Source organism: Leptodactylus fuscus, chromosome 7 (assembly GCF_031893055.1).
Source record: "Leptodactylus fuscus isolate aLepFus1 chromosome 7, aLepFus1.hap2, whole genome shotgun sequence".
NCBI lineage: Eukaryota > Metazoa > Chordata > Amphibia > Anura > Leptodactylidae > Leptodactylus > Leptodactylus fuscus.
In genome coordinates, this window is record NC_134271.1 from 121,775,102 (window position 1) to 121,795,537 (window position 20,436).

Here is a 20,436-nt window from a genome sequence, read left to right on the forward strand (position 1 = left end):
ATGTTGAAATCCATGAAGCCCGAGAGTTCTTTCTCCCCCAACATATCAGGGTGAGTTGGGACACCGTGATACACAGATGGTTGGCAAATCCCACCAAAATCAGTCAGTTTGTCAACCGTTCACCTAAATTGTATGGACAGCTTTGTAAAGTGTCCATGTTTTAATGGATTTGTGGCATGGTAGAGCAGGCAAACAAAGAGGCAATATAAAAGCATCCAGATAACCAAATACCTTTCAACACTACTACAACTAAATGTCATTCTTGTATGATCTAACCTTGGCAGGAACAAAAAACGGAGCTGTCGATTTGTGTTTTTATTAACTTTTATTGTTTATATCGTAGATATGGAGCCCTTACAAGCAACCATGCTGTAGCGGAGACCTTGATGGAGAAATAGAGGATGATTCCAGAAGTTTATACACACATGAGGAATACATTGGCCTCGTGCTCAATAGTGGAAGTGGATTGTCCCATGATTATGCCAACCAGTCAGTTCAGGAGGACCCACGAATGATGGCATTTTTTGATTCGCTTGTCAGACGTGAGATAGAGGGTTGGAGTTCAGACTCTGACAGTGACAGCACAATTTTGCAACTCCACCCTGGGGTCAGTGAACGTTCTGCTTATAGCGACTCTGAGTCCTCTGCTTCTGTACCTCCTTCTCCTGCACCTGCGCCTGCGGCGGAGTCTGATGAGGCTGCCACTGCTGGGGATTCACAGAGATCAAATGAATCTCCATCTAGAAGACCCAGGACTACATCACAAAAATTGCGACTATTAGCACTTACAAAATACCAGGACAAATATCTAGCAGCCATTGCCAATAACTCAGACTCTGATGATAATGCAGGTGAAACAGAAGCAGAGGGTAGCACACTTCCACGACCCCGCTCCCCAAGTCCTGAGGAGGATCAATCTAGCAGCAGCAGTAGCAGCAGCGATGAGGAAGACACTCTTAATGACCGTAGGAGTTCAATGCGACAGCGCAATGCGTTACGACAGAAACAGAAATTGCAAAAAGAGGAAAAGGCAAAAGCCAACTCGGAAAATACATCAGCAATAATCGGGGAGGATGTGCACGACTACCCCAACATTACAGTAGATGAACTCTCTACGTCTGCTGAGTCTTCACCAGACCGAAGAAGTCCTACTAGAGTGGATCGCAAATCTTCACTCTGTCCTAACATAGACTCTGTTGAGAGAAAGATCTACAAAGCTTATAAATGGCTCCAGTATTCATATATATCTTACTCCAAAAGTAAAGATGGTGAATCTTCCAATGTGGATGTGGACAGTGATGACATAAGGCCAGGAACAAGCAGAAGGGGTGGTAATACATTGCCACCCACTATGGAAAGTGATCCGAATTCTGATAGTAAAGACTCCTTACTAGATAGCCTTAACCTCCGAAAGAAACATCAAAAGGAAAAGCAGGTCTGGGTGGAAGAACTAGAGAATTCTTCACAAGACACAGGGTCTATAGAAAATTCATCAGAGTCAAAAAAACTGAATGGAACATCCGTCCATAAAGAATTGACATCTTGCTCCGACGACTCTTGTGATCTTGCCATGCAAACAAGCTCCGACTCCCACCAATTCACAGTAAACCAGCAATCCCCCTGTTCTGATAGTAAAAGCACAGACAGCAGCCTAAAGAGCGAGGAGGGTGGCGTAAAAGAAGAGGACGCAGATACGACCTGTAGTCATCAGACAAATGGTCATTTACATCTTCATCCCACAGACTCTAATAACAGTGGACAAAGCTATGTGGAGCAGGTAGCAACGTGTTGCCATACACACTCCAGTCTAGACAGCACTAACTCCATGCAAGTGGTGGCGTCATTGCATCACTGCATGTGCGTAACAGAAGTGGGCTCTACTAGGAGTACCAAAGAAAACGCCACATGTCATACAGACAACGGAGGGTTACAGCCTCCAGGGGGACTGAAAAGACACTGGCAAGACGAATGTGAAAACGCTTCCTCGGAAAAGAAAATGAAACTTTAGGTTTGCGTCTCCTCGTAGCACTGAGGAGACTTCCTAAGTGTGTCCAATTCATAAAAACCTGGGGCTATGCCTGTCTTCTTTCTGAGACATAGCCACAGCTGAGTTTGCACTAAAGACGGCAGTGTTTTCCTTCAGCTATTTTTATAATTTCTCTCCCTTTATGTTAAGGTTAGGAGATAAGATATCTGCCAGCAACCAGGCACCGCTGGATAGAAAAAGAAGAAAAAAAAAAAAATCTTATGGCGGCGTGGAGGTCACACAATGCAAAGGCAAGAATCTGAACTCTAGCAGGTTTGTGTATATTGCCAAAGCAAGAAAACATTTGATCTGTTGGATTGAAATTTATCTGTGACGAGGAAACTTTTGGACTGACCCAACAAATTAAAGAAAATCCTTCTTTTCAGTCATTTATTGTTTGGCTGGTTTGGTGTGGTTGAGTTGTTTGGGTGATGCTCTCATTTAATAAAATGTCGATTAGCTTTGTGCTTTGGATGACCATCCACTGACAAGTAGGAACGGAACTGGGGTCGCGTGAGTGGCGAAGAGATTTGTAGGGACGGCCACGAAAGTAGCTTTAGCTTTGTCGCAGTAGGACACCATACAGTGAGTTGATATGATTTCTTTAGGCTCTGTGAATACAACTTGTGGTCTATACTCTGGAAAAATCTTTTTGTCATATGTATAGCCCAAATTAATTTGTGTGTTAGACAATTTTTTTTTGTTAAATGGTCACTACCTTTTTTTAAAGGGGCTCTATCAGGAAAATTATGCTGATAGAGCCCCACATATGCGTGCATAGCCTTTAAAAAGGCTATTCAGGCACCGGTGAAGTTATATTAAACTAAACCCCCCCCCGTTTTAAGATAATAACCTAAAAAAGAATGTGCACTACTTACGGATCGTGCACGCTGGGCGGGCATTCAGGGTGTGTCTTCATCTTCCTCCACGCCTCTTCTTCCTCCGATGTCCTCCGGTCCCGTCCTCCTAGCCTAGCCTAGGCGCATGCGCAGTAGCCGTAGTAGAAGCCGCATGATACTGCGCATGCGCCCAGGCTATTTTTTTTATATCAGTGTCTGCTCGCGAGCGCCGGAGGAGGACGGGACCAGAGGACATCGGAGGAAGAAGAGGCATGGAGAAGATGAAGACACACCCTGAATGCCCGCCCAGCGTGCACGATGCGTAAGTAGATCATATTCTTTTTTAGGTTATTATTTTAAAACTGGGGGGTAGTTTAATATAACATTTACGGTGCCTGAATAGCCTTTGTGGGGCTCTAGCAGCATGATTTTGCTGATAGAGCCCCTTTAAAAAAAAACTTGTCATAAATCAGTAGTATAAGTGAGTATAAGAAATTTGTTTAATTCGAGAAAAATGCTTTTTTTCCCCACTTATCTGGCTGTTTTCCTGCTCACTCCAGAATTTCTGCTTAGGCTGGTCTTACATGGCCGTAATGTAAGTCCGCAATTGAGGGTTTTCAATTGCGGACCATTTGCAGACACATTACATTCAATGCGGCCTCTTACACCACCGGATATTTTATCCGTGGTGTGGCCAGGCCACAACCGTGGTCCGCAATTTATAGAACATGGCCGTGAATTGCGGCACTGCACGGACTCGCCCATAGAACCATTACGGTCGTGATTTCACTTGTAACCGTTTATTTTGATAAGGTTATCACATAGTTTCTTATAGTCATGTGTACTATTCTTTTATGAGGTGAGTATAGCTGACTATGCTTTTGAAAAGACTGCAGATGCAAATCATCTAAACTTATGTTAAATGAACATTTTTCCGTATATAATTGGTTTGTTATAATTAATAAATAAGTTTGGTATAAACATTTATCAGCATATGCACTGAGCATACTAGGATTTAGGAATATACAGTAACCTTAAGCTGGATATAGACTGAGGCTAAGGCCCCACTGGGCGGAAACACAGTGTTTTTGAGCAATGCAGAAACGCTGCGTTTTACAGTACCAGCATGGTGAATGCAATTTTGTCTAATCCTAGCCCTACACTGCGGAAAAAAACGCTGCGGAAAAACATGTCAATTATAGTTGCGGAAACGCTAAGTTTTTCCCTCCATGGATTTCTATGGAGAGTGGCAAAAACGCAGCATGATAAATGTGTTGTGGAAACTCCGCAGAAACACCGCGGAAAAGCATCAAAATCCACAGACAAAAACTCACTGTTTTGCTTGGTTGAGGCTAAGGCCCCATGGGCCGGAACCGCCGAACTAAAGCGCTGTGGGAACAACCATGGCATGTACGCATTGCGGTTCTTCCCGCAGTGCTTTGAACAGAAAGTTCATGGAGTTTTCCCCCGCAGACTTTCTGTAACAATTATATCTATGGGAAAGCCGCCGGTGTTTCCGTAGATATACCGTATTTTCCAGCGTACAAGACTACTTTTTAACCCCCAAAACTTTTCTGAAAAGTTGGGGGTCGTCTTATACGCCAAGTATACGGTGGGGCTGGGGGTGGAGGAGCGGGATTGCAACCTTCCTGCCGCCACTGGCTTCCTGCAGCTGCAGGAGTGGAGCGATGCTGCAGCCCCGGCTTCCACGACATCCGCCGGGTATGTGAAGCTAATGGCGACCGTATAATGGCTGCAGAGCGGTCGCCATGGCAACCGGTCTCCGCTATACGCAGAGGCCCGATAATGCTAATGCCCGCAATTAGAACGCATTAAAACTTAACACCACCCCCACCCCCTCCAAGTGCAAAAACACCCCCGGGGCCGGTCCTTATCGGCCCCATACCTTTAAAGTTGCAAGCCGGCTCCTGTCTGGCAATGGCGCAGGAGCCGACCTGTTCCGGTGACAGCCAGGAGCCTACTGAAGGTTCCCAGGCCTGTCAGCAATATTACTATTGCGGCTAGTCTATGACCAGCCACAATAGTAAGGTACAGAATCTCCCATAGACGGCAATACACTAATATTGCTGCCTATGGGTCTTGCAATCAAATGATTGCAGGTTCAATTCCCCTAGGTGGGGGCTAATAAAAAATAGTTATATATAGTTCTAAATCACCTCCTTTCCCTAGAATACATATCAAAGCAGAAAACTACTGTGATTCATATACACATTAGGTATCCCTGTGTCCGAAAATGCCCAGTCTACTTATAAAATAGGCTGGAAATCCCAGGGCGGACTGCAGTGGTAGTGTGAACCCTCCTTTACATAAAAGATGGTTTGGGACTAGAGATGAGTGAATAGTATTCGAAACTATAGTGCCGAATACCTCGCTCCATAGGAATGACTGGAAGTGGCCAGCGCTTAACCCCTTGGTGTTCGGCCACTTCCATTCATTCCTATGGGAGCGAGGTATTCGGCACTATAGTTTCAAATACTATTCACTCATCTCTGTTTGGGACTGGAAAGCAAATAAAAAAAAAAGCATTAAAGAGTATGCCAAGGGGTAAGTATGCATTAAAAAGAGGTACCCTATAGAAGAGTGGTAGTCTTATACGGTGAGTATATCCCAAACTCTATATTTTAATTGGAAAAGTTGGGGGTCGTCTTATACGTTGGAAAATACAGTAATTGACATCCTGCAATTTTCAAAACCGCAACGGTTTTGGAAATCGCAGCGTGTCCGTGCTGCGATATTTTCCACAAAGTGGGCATGGGATTCGCATGAATCGCATCCACTTTGCAAGTACTGTAAAATGCCGGCGTTTCTGGCCCGTGGTGCCCCGGCCTAAATAACAGAGGACCATAATTCCTTATGATTTTCAACATAGTCTTTCAATTAACTTTATTGCACAAGAAACTCGAGCAAAAACGCAATGGAAAACTCAACAGAAAACTCATGAATTTCCATAGCACAAAACTGAAAAACACATGTACATGCATGTTTTTTTCCGTGACAAAAACACAGCGTTTTCTCTGCGGTTTTTTACGCTGCGTTTTTTGCTGCGTTTCCGCCCAGTGGGGCCTTAGCCTGAAAGGGGTTTTCCCATCTCACTCATTCACCATCTTATCAGCTCTCATCTCTTCTTACTCCACCTTTTTGTCCAGTAAGTTGGTGGGCAGGCTTAGGTATCCCCACATTGCCAGGAATAACAGTCAGCTTGTACAAAACTCCACTCTGCTATCTCTACATTTACACTGAGAAATTCCCCTCTCCAATCCCTTATCAGGTTATCAATAAAAGGCAATTTTCTGACCTGATAGCTGACATAGCTCCTGGCTATTAGAGGGGAGCAGAGAGAATTAGGTAACTATGCTATAAGGAAAGGAGCGCTCTGGAGAACTTGCTCTCCACCTCCAGAGAGCAGGGAGTGATGTCACCCATCCTGTTGATAGCAGGAGAGCAGGCCGGGGACCTAGGCAACAAGCTTTAAACAACAAGAGGAATCATTTCAGATAGCAGATAAACAAAGCATCATTTGTAAAGCAATGTTATTAGGAAATCTCTTCTTTCAACAGAAGCTAGCAGTCTAGATAGGATTCTATATAGGAACGGGCAAACTGAAATCAAACATGCACAACCCATCCAACATGCACGGATTTCTGCACATCCCTTTCAGGTGTATGGGGCAGAATAGTCTGCAGGTGAACATACACTTACAAGACAGATGAACCTAGGGGATGACTGAAATAAAAAAAAATAAACCTATTTGATTACACGGTTTTATTTTTGTTTAAAACACTATACTTATTATTTGTTAAAAATCGCCAAAGGAAAATCTTCTGTCATTGTTGATTGTCATCTGGTTAATCCGATAGTTTTAGGGTGAATTCACTAATGGAGTAATTTTATACAATGGATAAATCTACTGTAAATTTCTTGCATCTGGATTTTGATATGGATGTGCCACAGAATTGCTACAAGTTTCACCATTGCATAGGGTGAAATCCACATCACATTCAACAAGTGACATGGATATCGCAGTGGATTTGTACATTGTGTAAGAGGAAATGTTTGTGTGACTTCACCATTATTGCTTTGTATGGTTTAAGAACTTAATTAAGCCATAAAAATACATGTAAAGCTATCGTGTGAAAACGGCTTCAGGATTCTCATACTTAGCAGCCAAGAGCTCCTCCAAGTAGCTGACCAAACATTCTTGGTTCTCCTAAGGGTAAGTTCACACAGGGTTTTTTTGGATCGGAACCTGAGGCGGAGGCCACCTCAGGTTCCGATCCAAAAACTGGATAGCCGCTACTGAAAGCCAGGGCACTGCATCGGCATCCAGCCGCGCACTCTGCTCCGGATTAAGCCCAATGAATGGGCCTAGTCCAGAGGAGGGAGTGTCTTCAGGCCGAATCGCGAGGCGACTTGGCCTGAAGAATGAGCACCTTGCTTCTTTTTTCCAGGACCCGGAAGAAACGGCTCCCATTGATTTCAATGGGAACCATCTTTTTGGTCAAGGTTTTGAGGCGGATACGACCTCAAAACCCTGACAAAAAAACTCCATGTGAACTTACCCTTATACAGTAATGACAGGTTATTTAAAGGGATTGTCTAAGTTCTATAATTATGAGAGTAGGTGTAGAAAACAATTAAAAATAATAAACCAAGCTATACTTACTTGTCCTATCCACTGCTAACCACTGACTCATTTTATTTTTCGGAATTGGTGCAGGGGGTATAGGCATACCTCAGCTAAAGCTAGTCACTGGCACTGAGGTCACTAGTCTGGTTTATTATTTTTAAATTTCTATAACTTGGGCAACCTCTTTAAAGGGGATATCAATGATGTGTACTGTGGGGAAGGGCCTGAGGGATGTTCGGGGCATAAAACAAAATAGAAAGTCCTAATCACGTATCCTCAACACTTCTTTGTCCAGTCCCCGTCCACTTTCCCTCCTTATTTGGGACTCCCCATATCAGAAGCCAAGGGGCTCACATCACCACGGAGGCCAATTTTTGGCCTCATGGGTCATTGGAGAGGGATTAGTGACATCACTCCCAAATGTCACCAGTTCCTTAGCAGCAACGACTCAAGCCATTGAGCCTTTCTGCTTCCAGCGTCGCAGGTACCAGCATGGAAAGGAAAGGGGAGCCGGCCTGGACAATGGAGCATCAAGGATAAGGGAGTATGTTGGACAATCCCTTTAATTCTAAAGTTTAGGGATGGTCTTGTTTACCGCTTATGTGTTCATCATTTGTATGTGAACTCTACTAATTTGTAACCATTGATGAAATATTTTGGCATGCTTTTTATTGTTATAAACCTGGCATGTGGAATTTTATGTGCTTTTGGCAGTCACTATTGTAAATGAGTCAATGTCTGAGTGGCTGAGTTAGCAAAAATAGAGCCAAGGTGGGGGGAAGCATAAAATAATAAAGGAACCGTTACTCACCTACTATTCAGTGCTGCCATTCCAGGGGTCAGTTCTGGCTGCAGTGGTCACATGTGTAGCTGGGCATAGCTTTTCTTCAGCATCGCAACAAAAACTGACAGATCACAGTGCAACAGCGCTGGAACAGAGGAAGAATTTACAGGGAAGCAATGGTTCATGTATTATCTTATGCCAGGCCCTACTAGCCCTGGTCAATGTTTTGCTGCTTGTAGAAAACCCCTTTATTGCGGCACAATGGAACATAGTATACAACAATACCTATGAAATAAGAAGGCATAATCTTTCCCTGTACTCTGACCTGCATATCTGTTACTAAGAGATCTGGGGAGGTTATTTGTAACGTTATTTTGTGCGCAGCCTATGACAGTCAGGAAAGATTGTAGCAGGGTTCAGCAAAGGCGACCAAGTGATCAGGCAGCAGGTAAATATAACTTGGAGATGGGTGAGCTGACTGAACTCTAGGCAAGAGATGATTTTACTGTTTTAAGAGTTTTTCCTATGAAACAAGTTATGCCCGATCAAAAGGATAGGGTATAACGTGCAGATCAGCGGGGGTCTGACAGCTCACACCCCCATTGATCAGAAGAAAAAGGGATTTTCCTCCCCAGTCTGAATGGAGCGGTGGTCAGGCAGTGTGCACACTTTTCTATTCGTTTCATTGGGAGTGCTGGAGATAGCCTTCATAGTATTAGTAGTTTTGGGAAGTATGTATATACCAAAATAAAGATATGAAGGGGTCCAAGAACAGTAAGGCCCCGTTCCCACGGAGTAACGTGCCGCTCATTTAGACACGTATACACGTGTCAGAGCGAGGCGCTTCAAAATAGATCCCATTGACTTCAATGGGTGCCGGCTTACGCGCGCTACACATTGAAATCAATGGGTTATAAAGCCTCCCATTGATTTAAATGTGTAGCGCGCGTAAGCCGGCACCCATTGAAGTCAATGGGATCTGTTTTGAAGCACCCCGCTCTGACACGTGTTTACGTGTCTAAATGAGCGGCGCTTTACTCCTTGGGAACGGGGCCTCAGAGTGAGCGGCGTAAAACAGAATCCACCAGATGTGCCCTAAATCTCTTATATATGCGGGTCCCACCTCTGTGTCCCGCACCTGAAGAACAGGGATCAAGGACTCCTCTCCTGCGGTCACTGGGAAAGTGGAGGTGACAGTACATGTGTATCTCCATTCATTTCATTTTGGCAATAAGACAGAGGTCTTTGACTTGCATCTGTAAGAAATTTCTGGAATATCCTGTTGATCTGCCAAAATGTATGAGATCATATAAAAATTAAGTTAGAAACAAGAGTCTGCTTCACCCTCACCCCAAAGAAAAGGAGCCACTTTTTTTTCCCAAGACACATCCCCTTGAACCAAGCGATTACTTTCAGCTGATCACAAACAGTAAAAGGATTGTGTCATCAGAAAATTATTTATTAGTTAAAATTCTTAGAAATTTTTAGGTGTCACTAGCTATGTTAAAGGCAGCCTGTCAGGTGGTCTACTCCCACCCTAAACTTGTCCCAACTTGTGTAACATTATGACCTTTCCTAGGGTGCACTTCACTAAGCATTCTGTTGCTGAAAAACTTTAGGGTCCATTCACATGGAGGAAAATGGTGAGGAATTTGTTGTGGAATTTTCCATGTGGAAAAAAACCCCAGAACCCCTTGAAATCAATGGGAGTCCCTTAGATCAGCATATGCAATTTTACCTTAAAGAGGTTGGACCCTAAGGGTCCATTCACATGGAGGAAAATGGTGAGGAATTTGGTGTGGAATTTCAGCGCTGAAAAAAAAGCCTCCCATTGACTTCAATGGGTCCCTTTTTCTGCTCACGGAAAAAGAAACCCATTGAAGTCAGTGGGAAGCTTTTATTCCACGTGGATTCTGATGCGGATTCAGCGTCAAAATCAGCGACAAAAAACTCCATGTAAATGGGCTCCGTTCCCACGGAGTAACGCGCCACTCATTTAGACACGTAAACACGTATCAGAGCGCGGCGCTTCAAAACAGACCCCAATGATTTCAATGGGTGCCGACTTCTGCGCACTACACATTGAAATCAATGGGTTACAAAGCCTCCCATTGATTTCAATGTATAGCACGCGTAAGCCGGCACCCATTGAAATCAATGGGATCTATTTTGAAGTGCCTCGCTCTGACACATGTTTACGTGTCTAAATCAGCGGCGTGTTACTCCGTGGGAACAGAGCCTTAGGGCTAGTTCACACGTAAATTATGTGTGGCTTATTTTGGTCCCGAAAAAAACCTTGCCACGCTAGGCGGGTTTCCCCCTCCCGTAAAGTGAATGGGCCGCAAAAAAACGTGCGTTTTTCGCTTCCCATTCACTTCTATTGCTTTCTTCAGTTGGAGAAAGCCTGAAGAAAGGTCATGTCGCTTCTTTTTTCGCCTAGCGGACAAAAACGCTACAGTAAAAAAAAAGAAAAAACACTAGCTCTCTCCATAGACCACCATTGTATGGAGGCGGATTTTGAGACGAAATTTCCTGTCAAAATCCGCCTCCTTGTTCCCGTGTGAACTAGCCCTTGGTAGTGTATCAGGCTGAAATCTGATAGTGATGGACATGTCAATCACTCCAATATCTCTCTGTTTTTCTCATGGTCACAACTCGCCTCCACCCCTTCCATGCGCAATGACCACTGCACCGGTGACAGAGCATGCCCACAATCCTTAAATACAGAATGGAAAAATTGACAATACAATCAGATTAGAAGAAAAGATCATCAGTCTCTGGTTATATTGTCTTTAAGAAGCACAGCTCATCTCCTCCACCTCCATAGATTTACCATGGAAGCTGTGCTCGCCAGTGATGAATCTGCTGTTACATTTGTCAGCCAAGACGATCTTTCAGCGGTCGGATTTTGTGTCTGTTTGATGTTTGTTTATGAGTGGTTTTAGTGTTACACATTGCAGCTGGATCCAGCCATCTTTCCTGTGACTTTCAGTACTTTTCCTGTCATTGTTTATCATGTCTGTTTATATCTTTTTAGCTAATTAGAAAAGCTACAAAACCAGAAAAAACCTATTAAATCATCTGTAATCAGATTCTCATCCAAGTCCTCCTACTCCCCCCTCCGGGCTTTGTTCAGATGATTTGTTTCCTAAGACAATGTTCTTGTGTCTTCATCACAACTAAGGCAATGATTGAATCAAAGCAACTTTTTCTCCTCTGAACTGACTTTAAAGGGTTATAGAGACAGGAAATGTAATAGGGTTTTTCTATTGCTCCCAAAAATATACCCAACTATAACTGTATGCAAGTTTTGCCTTCAATAAGTATGCAATAATAATCTCATTATGCTTGGCTAATTAAATTGGTGGGTTTGCCCATCCATACAACTTATCCATCACCTCATTGCTGGGACCCCACCAATCACAAAGACGGGGTACACTGTATGCAATGGTCATGAAGATGCACGGCCTCTCTATTATTTTCTATGAGACTGTTGTAGATAGAAGAGTCCTGAAGAAATCAATGACATGACTCTGGGCCTGCAGTAAGGCCCTGTTACAGTTTGTGATCCTTTTATTCCTCTGCTGCGTCTGAGAAAAGCACAATGAAATTTGTTGAGAAGATCAAACAAGGGCAAATTGTTAGGGATAGGCCCTGGAAGCGGCTGCACCTTAGGAAGCTGTAGGCCCGCTTATCCACCTTGGAGAAGGGTGAACATATCAGCTCCTGCACCCTGTTTGAAAGTTTAGGTATGCGTTGAGTTTAACCCATAAGTGACCAATGCATAGAGTTTGTACGTCGGTCACTAAGAGGTCTTGCGGTGGAATAATGCAGAGTCGCCCCTACCCTCAGATACCGGTGCTTTGGTTGTACGCACTGAACTGGGCTCCTGCTTCTAAGGCCGGGTTCACAAGGAGTATTTTGGCTCGTAATGTGGTACGTAGACGGTGCGGGAGCTTTTGTGGGCCGTATACGCTCCCATTGTTTTCAATGGGAGCCGGTACCGTATACACGGTGCTATTTTACGGCCGCCGCAAAATCACGGCCGCAAAATAGCGCCGCGTATACGGTACCGGCTCCCATTGAAAACAATGGGAGCGTATACGGCCCGCAAAAGCTCCCGCGCCACCTATGTACCACATTACGAGCCAAAATACTCTGTGTGAACCCGCCCTAATGCCCATGATATGCAAACAGCCCATCCTGGGCATTTTACCCTAGATGTTGCTATTGACCGCAGCATCTAAGGTGTTGTGGACTGAGGCGCTCCCTCCTGTAGGCATCTGCACCCCTGCACTACATGTACTCTAACTTGAATAGGACTGAGTTGCAATATCACTCAGAGCTGCTACACAGTGTACACAATTCTGCCTAGTAAACAATGAATAAGCTGCTGGTTTTACCGAAATGGCACAACCTCTTCAACAGCTGATTGTTGGGAGTGCCAGAAACCCTAAGGATAAGGCTGGTCTTACACGACCGTAGTGGTTTTTGCGGTCTGCAATTTACGGATCCGCAACACAAATTTCACTCTAAAAATTCATTCCGCAGACATCCGTGCCCCACTGCAGAGTGCGTCCGCAACGTTCCGTGTGTATCAGTATTATGCGGATCCGCAAAAAACAAAACACACCACAAAACACGTTTACATCCGCAATTAGGGATATACACTGATGTATGTTCAGTGTATATCCACATAACTGCACGCGCCCATAGACTTGTATGGGACAGTCCGTGCCGTAAAAACACGGCCATTATGGTCATGCAGTATACTGTCCGGACCACGATTACGGCACGCCACACCACGGACAAAATTTACGGTGGTGTGAGAGGCTGCATAGAAAACAGTGGGTCCGCAAATCGGCCGCAATTTAAAACCGGCAATTGCGGACCATTTGCAGTCTTAAACTATAGTCGTGTAAGACCAGCATAAGCTATCACAAGTAAGGTCCTGCAAAGCTCTTTCCCTGCAAAGCTCTTTCAGGCTGGGTGCACATCTATATCGGCATCTCCACCGAAAATCGGAAGAAGAAAAAAAGTCTTGCAACCGACGAACCCCCAATGGATGCCATTAAAGCCAATAGGGTCCGCCAGTCTCAGAGTGTAACCATTGAAACGGAGGTCTACCTCTCTGTTGTTCTGGCACCCGACAGACCGGAAAAACAGAGAGCCAGCACTAGTGGGAACCGAGCATAAAGGAGTTTTTCTATCAGATACCTCCTTTAACCCTTTCCCGCTCTGTGCTGTATTATTTTATTCTGCTGCGTGTGCAGTTATTACTCAGTGCCATAACACAGGTCAACAGCATTTTTGGGGCCAAAGATATTTCAACGAATTTAGGGTAACTTTGGGGTGCTGATTCTGAATATGTCATCAGTTTTGCCAGATTGGCTCAAGTTTTTGAGATTCCATGTTAGGATACTCCCATTTTCGTTTCTTATGCTTATTGAATCCTTGCACTTGCACTGCACAGAAATAACAGTCATCATGATGATTTTTTTGCTCTCTCCACACCATTGGAACACCAAATTTGAAGCTTTTTCTTTGTCCTTTGCTCCATTTTCGTAATAATTCGATACATGCTTTGCACACTATGTGTGGTGCCCAAGACTTGTCTTGGTCCCCAAGCATAACTTCAAAATAGGCCAAATACACTTTTTTATGAAGTCTGTTATGTTTCTTCTATGTTTTTGCAGTGTATATTCACCACAAATGTAACAGAATGAGTCTGGATCGTTAAGACAACTTCTTCTTGATGAGTTCATGCTTTTCACTGGAAAACAGACAACAACATAAAGTTAGTGCAAAAATCAAGCTATGAACAAACTTTTAGAACACTGATTAACAAAAAACTATATTGAGAACTGCTCAGTTCAAGTACTAATCCAAAGAAATTAATGAGATGATGCGTCGCATTTACCAACAAGTGCTATAAATAAGATACCAAAAATCTCAAAAACTTGAGCCAATCTGGCAAAACTGATAGCATATTCAGAATCAGCACCCCAAAAATACCCCAAATTCATTAAAATATTTTGGACACCAGTAAATTATTTTTTTTTTGTTGACCTGTGTAATAGTACAGCGCTGTAATGTTGTGGACACAGGAGTTGTGCCTGTAGCATTACCTCCAGCACTCGGCTGTGTCATACAGCCGAGGTCCGGGACTAGCAAGCAGTGATTGAAGATTCTTTGACTCCGGCGGATTAACCCCCTGGATGCTGTGCTCAATAAGCTTGCGGGTTTCAAGGGGTTGCCATGGCAGCCAAGAGGCTGGTCAATGGCTTCCTGACTGCCTATGCACAATTCCCATAGGAAACTACTGTGCATTGTTTTTCAATCCTATGTATTGCAGTACATTGCACTGGAGATCTGAGATCCCAGCTTTAAGTCCCATTATGGGACAAGTAAAACGTTAAAATCAAGAATAATAAATAAACAAATAAGAAGAGGGGTTTTTTAATTAAAAAAAAAAAAACAAAACACCTTGAGGATATGTTCACACAGGGTTTTTTGGTCAGGATTTTGAGGCCGTATCTGCCTCAAAATCCTGAACAAAAAGACAGCTCCCATTGAAATCAATGGAAGTGAGTCAGTTTTTTTTTCCGGGAGCCGGTTTTTTTTACAGCTCCTGGAAAGAAAAGCAACATGCTCATTCTTCAGGCGGAGTCGCCTTGCGACATCTACCTGAAGACACTCCCTCCCGACGAGGCCCATTCATTTGGAGCGCAGTGCGCGACTGGATGCTGGTGCACTGCACCGGCATCCAGTCACAGCACCCGTATTTTGGTCTGGAACCTGAGGAATTCCTCTTCATTTTCCACTGCCGGCATTTTCGCTACGGTCTAGCTGCGACGGGATGATGATGCAGTGTATCAGCATTCCGTCACGGCATCCTGCTTCTGCTTAAGCCCAGATGAATGGGCCTAATCAGGAAGGAGCCTCGAGCGGGAGAATCTGCAGCAAGATTGAGTAGGACGCTTCTTGTTTCCACGTCCTGCTGCGGTCTCTGCCTCCCATTGAAATAATGGAAAGTGGTTTCCGGGAGGAATCTGCCCCCAAATCCGCGTCAAATTCCTCCAAATCAACACACCCTTACATTTAAAAAAATACCTAATGTAAAAAAAAAAAAAAAGTTAGATATCTCCATGTGCGTATATGCCCCCAATATCCAAAAATAGCATTATCACATGTGGTGAATGCTGTAAAAAAAAAAAAAAAAGTTCATACATATCAAACATTGGTATCAATAAAAAGTTCAACTTGCCCCACAAATAAAGAGCCCTGACAAATCTCTGTCAAAACATAAGACCAATAAAAATATGGTATCGCTGTAATTGTAATGACCCACCAGACAAAGTTACCATGTCGTTTGTAATGCAGAGTGAAATTGTAAAAACAAAATGCCAAAAATCATGATAGAATTGTTTGTTATTTCACATGGACTCCCAAAAAATGAAAGCTAATTGAAACAACATATCTTCCCCAAAATGATGGAAAATTAAAGTACAACTCATCCCACAAGGAATAAGCCCTTACATAAAAAAATAAATAAATAAATAAAAAGAAGTCCTGAATCTTGGAAGTCGCCAAGGGTACAAACTACTAGAGATGAGCGAGTACTGTTCGGATCAGCTGATCCGAACAGTACGCTCGCATAGAAATGAATGGACGTAGCCGGCACGTGGGGGGTTAAGCGGCCGGCCGCCATCAAAGCGGAAGTACCAGGTGCATCCATTCATTTCTATGGAGCGTGCTGCGGATTGGCTGATCCGAACAGTACTCGCTCATCTCTACAAACTACCCTGCATCCTTAAAGGGGTTAATATGAGAACTGCTGTTGAGACTCGTGAAGTTGTAGGCAGGTACTCATTTCTTCTGCTGAATATTAGCAGTAGAGATGAGCGATTACGATTCGAAACGGCCGTTTCAAATAGCACGCACCAATAGGAATAAATGGAAGCGGCCGGCACGCAGACTTTGCCGGCGGCCAGACGCTTAACCCCCTGCGTGCCAGCTGCGTCCATTCATTCCTATAGGTGCGTGCTATTTGAAAATGGAGTTTCGAATAGTATTCGCTCATCTCTAGTTAGCAGTACTCTGCCCTAACTCATAGAGGGGTCCCTTTAAAGGGGCGCTAGCATTAGTTTTTCCGGTTTTTAGATAAACATATGCCTGAATAGCCTTTAAAAAGTCCTTTTCAGGTGCTGCTAATCGTTTTTGAATTACTGCTAAAATTACCGCTAAAATGTAAATGCAAATCAGTCCTACTGGCATTCCGTGCACCACCTGCACCTGCGTCATAGCTTGTTCACGCTCTCCTCTCTTCTTTGACGTCCTTCTCCTTGCAATTCTCCAGCCCGGCGGTTTCGATCGAAATCTCATGCATGCACAGTAGCGCTCCCTCCAGAGCACTACTGCGCACGCTCCAGTACCATTTTCCGGTAGAGAACATCTGCAACTGCACTGCGCAAACAATTAGCAGCACCCGAATAGCCTTTTTAAAGGCTATTCAGGCATATGTTTATCTAAAAACCAGAAAATCTAATGACAGCCACCATTAAAGGGGCTCTATGTCAGAGAGTATGCTTTTCTATAGAGATACTTATAAACATTAGAATGCCTTATATTTAGCTACGACTGCTTTTGGTAATGTGTAAGGCTAGGTTCACACCTGTGCCTGGATTCCATTTGCGGTTTCCGTCCCGAATCCGTTTAAACCCAGGCGCATGTGTGAACCTAGCGTAAGCCATCAGTATTACACTTCCCATAGCTGACAGGTATGAGTATGAATGATAATAGTATGTGTCCTGCATGTCCATCATAGTCATTAATGTGACGGATCATCACACCCCCAAAGCTTGTAGATGTCAGTATTATAGACTGATATAATGAAGTGTATTGTCAGCAGCTCCAGGTCTGTTCCTGCCACACGTGTGAACGACGCTGATGTGTTAGTTTATATAATCTGAGTGGATTATGTCAGTGACAGCTCATTGTCTCAGACTGTCAGCAGGACTGCCTGGTACCAGATATTTAGTTGCTATTTTTACTTCTAACTTTTCCCTGCAGGAGGTTTCTAAAGATACTTGTGTGGAATTTTTCCTGAAATCCTTCATGTACATTGCTGAACAGATGTTGTTGCATGCTTCTTTGTACTCCATACATCTGCTGATCATATGTTCCTCTGCCCTGAGGTATCTCAGGAGACCATGGCTGACCTAGAGGATGTGCGAGGTATCTGCTATGGCTCGACCAGGGCTGGAGTTTTAAGCACAACCACTATGAGAAGTATGGAGTTGTGCAGTGCAGAGTATAAGCGCTGGCCCAAGCTCCAAAGCCTCTTACAACAGCTGATCAGCAGGGGTGCCTACAGACATGTTCACACTGTGTATTGCAGTCTAATCAGATGCAGATTTCAATGTGGAATGTTTATCAGATTCTGTATCAGTTCCTGTTGCATTGCCTGTTTGATACATTTCTAATTTGTTTTTATTTTCTGATTGTAGATTTGTATTTTATTTTCAGTATATGATGTATATGTATAATAACAGCTATGTAATGGCTCCCACAGCGCCCCCACGTGTGACATTATGGGCACACAATGACCCCATGTGAAACATAATAGCCCCCATAATGGCCCCCACACCCAGTGATGTTTAAATTACATACTGCACTGCATGCAGGTCCCCCCTGCCCAGGACAGATGCCGGCACATAGCCACAGGCACCGTCCTTAGGCTAGGTTCACATCTGTGTTTGGGTTTCCGTTTGCAGGGTCCGCTTGGGGACCTCCTGAATGGAAACCTAATCCGCTTAAAAAAAAGCGGTTACCTGTGGACCCCATAGACTATAATGCGTACCTTAGTTTGAGAGTCCCTGCTCTACAGAATAGTTTGGAGCCGACACATTGAGGTCAATGAAACAGTTTTCTAGAGGGGGAATAGATAAGGAGGGAGAGTAGATAAACTGTGACCTCATCTATTGTCAGTAGTTGATGTAATGATAGGTCACTATGGATGTTGTCTGTAGAGATGTTATCTTCTATTGTGATCCTACCTACCTTTTGTGATGTAAATGAGGTAACTGCTGCAATAAAACCCATAGAGAATTGGTAAGTAAAATTGGTTATTATTAGTGGCAAGAGTAAATATGGGAATACTTAGAAAAAAGAAAAAATATTACATTAAATCAGCAAAAATTCTTAAAAGTCTCACATAAAAGTGTTGTTTAATAAATAGGCCATTTTTGGTGGCAAATTCCACTTAAATGAACATTAAAGGGGTATTCCCACGTCGCATACTCACCAGACTAAGCTGCTGTAAATTCTTCTTTCTTCCGGCTTTGTTGCGTCATTGGTGGGCGGGGTTACATATGCAAAGCCAGTGGCGAGAAGTCGTCGCTTCTATGCCGCTGGCCCTGTGTGTGCGCTCCTGATGCAGCTAGGCATCAGACGTACAGCCTTCACAATGCAATACAGACCCGGCATCCGCTGTAATAGAGAGGTGGATGCTGGGGAGTGTAGACGCCGGCACAGGTGCCTGCAACATCGCTACGCTACTGTCCTGCATGAAGCCAGCAGTGGCAGGAGCGATGCTGCTATTCCGCTCCTCCGCCCTCCCTTCCGGAATAGCAGCATCGCTCCTGCCGCTGCTGGCTTCATGCAGGGCAGAAGCATAGAGATGTTGCAGGCACCTGTGCCGGCGTCTACACTCCCCAGCATCCACCTCTCTATTACAGCGGTTGCCGGGTCTGTATTGGCAGCCCTTCCCCCCCCCCCAAGTGTAAACTACCCCCCCCCCCCCCCCAGGTTCACTCCTGTGCACTTAGCCCCTCCTCCCTCCCCCCTCAGAGCAGCAGATACATCACTTGACTGTTGACCAGATAAGTCAAGGGTTGTGTCAACAGAGAAATGAATAAAGTAAGATAGTGGACAAACAAAGCAGTTTTGCTGAAGCAATGTATTTAGGAAAAGTCTTACATCCACATTAACAAGCAGTATAGATAGGATCCTTGTGATGGGACAACCCCTTTAAGGCTGGTCTTACACGACCGTAATGAATGTACGGTCCGCAAGTTGCTGATCGGCAACATAGACTCCGCAGACATCCGTGTCCTGCTGCACTCGCCCATAGAGTTCTATGGGCAAGTCCGTGCAGTGCCATAATTCACGGCCATTACGGACATGTTCTATAAATTGCGGACCATGGTTGCGGCCTGGCCACGCCACGGATAAAATATCCGGCGGTGTAAGAGGCCGCATTGAATATAATGTGTCCACAAATGGTCCGCAATTGAAAACCCTCAATTGCGGACTTACATTATGGCCGTGTAAGACCAGCCTAAGGCTGTATTCACAGAGTAACGCCAGGCTTTTTTTGTGTGCTTTTTGCACATAGCGCCGCGTTAATGCCGCGCTATTTTGCGGTGGCGTTGACCGGCGTTAACGCGGCGTTAACGCGGTGCTATGTGCAAAAAGCACACAAAAAACGCCTGGCGTTACTCTGTGTGAATACAGCCTAAGGCTGAGGCCCCACATTGCGGAAATGCAGCTTTTTTCATGGTAGGTTTTGTTGCGTCTTTTTGAGCCAAAACCAGGAGAGGATTGGGAAGAAGGTAGACGTATAAGAACTTCCTATATATTTCTCATTCCTTTTGTAGCCATTTTTGGCTTTGGTTCAAAAAACCAAACCAAAATCTGCAACAAAAATGCTGCGTTTCCACAACGTGGGGCCTTAGTCTAACGGCCGGGACCCACGGGACAGAAATGCTGCAATTTGCCCTCGGTGGAAATGCCGCAGGAAAAAAACTGCGTTTTACAGTAAGTGCAGAGTGGATGGGATTCTAGTATGTCCCATGCCCTCTTTGTGGTAAAAACCGTGGTGCAGACATGCTGCGATTTCCAAAACTGGAAATTGCAGCATGTCAATTGTATCTATGGAAATGCCGGCGGTTTCCCCTTAGATATAATTGTAACAGAAAGTCAGCAGAGGAAATCTCAACAAACTTTCTGTTTACAGCGCTGCGGGAAGGGCCACAATTCTGCTTTTTTTCCAGCAGGGCTTTGACTCTTCTCATAGATTGTAAGCTCTTGGAGCAGGCCCCTCACTCCTATTGTTTGATATGTTGATTTGTTTGTC

General features: G+C 44.3%; 1 protein-coding gene across 1 annotated transcript in view; it reads left to right on the forward strand.

Moving 5' to 3' along the window:
• The window catches only part of DCAF5 (DDB1 and CUL4 associated factor 5), a 40,098-nt gene extending 37,248 nt beyond the window's left edge, over positions 1 to 2,850 (forward strand). Inside the window, exon 9 of the mRNA XM_075282975.1 lies at positions 344 to 2,850. Within this exon, the coding sequence (XP_075139076.1) occupies positions 344 to 2,008 (1,665 nt within the window). The 3' untranslated portion in view covers positions 2,009 to 2,850. The remainder of the gene's footprint in view (positions 1 to 343) is intronic.
• The last annotated feature ends 17,586 nt before the right edge of the window (positions 2,851 to 20,436 follow it).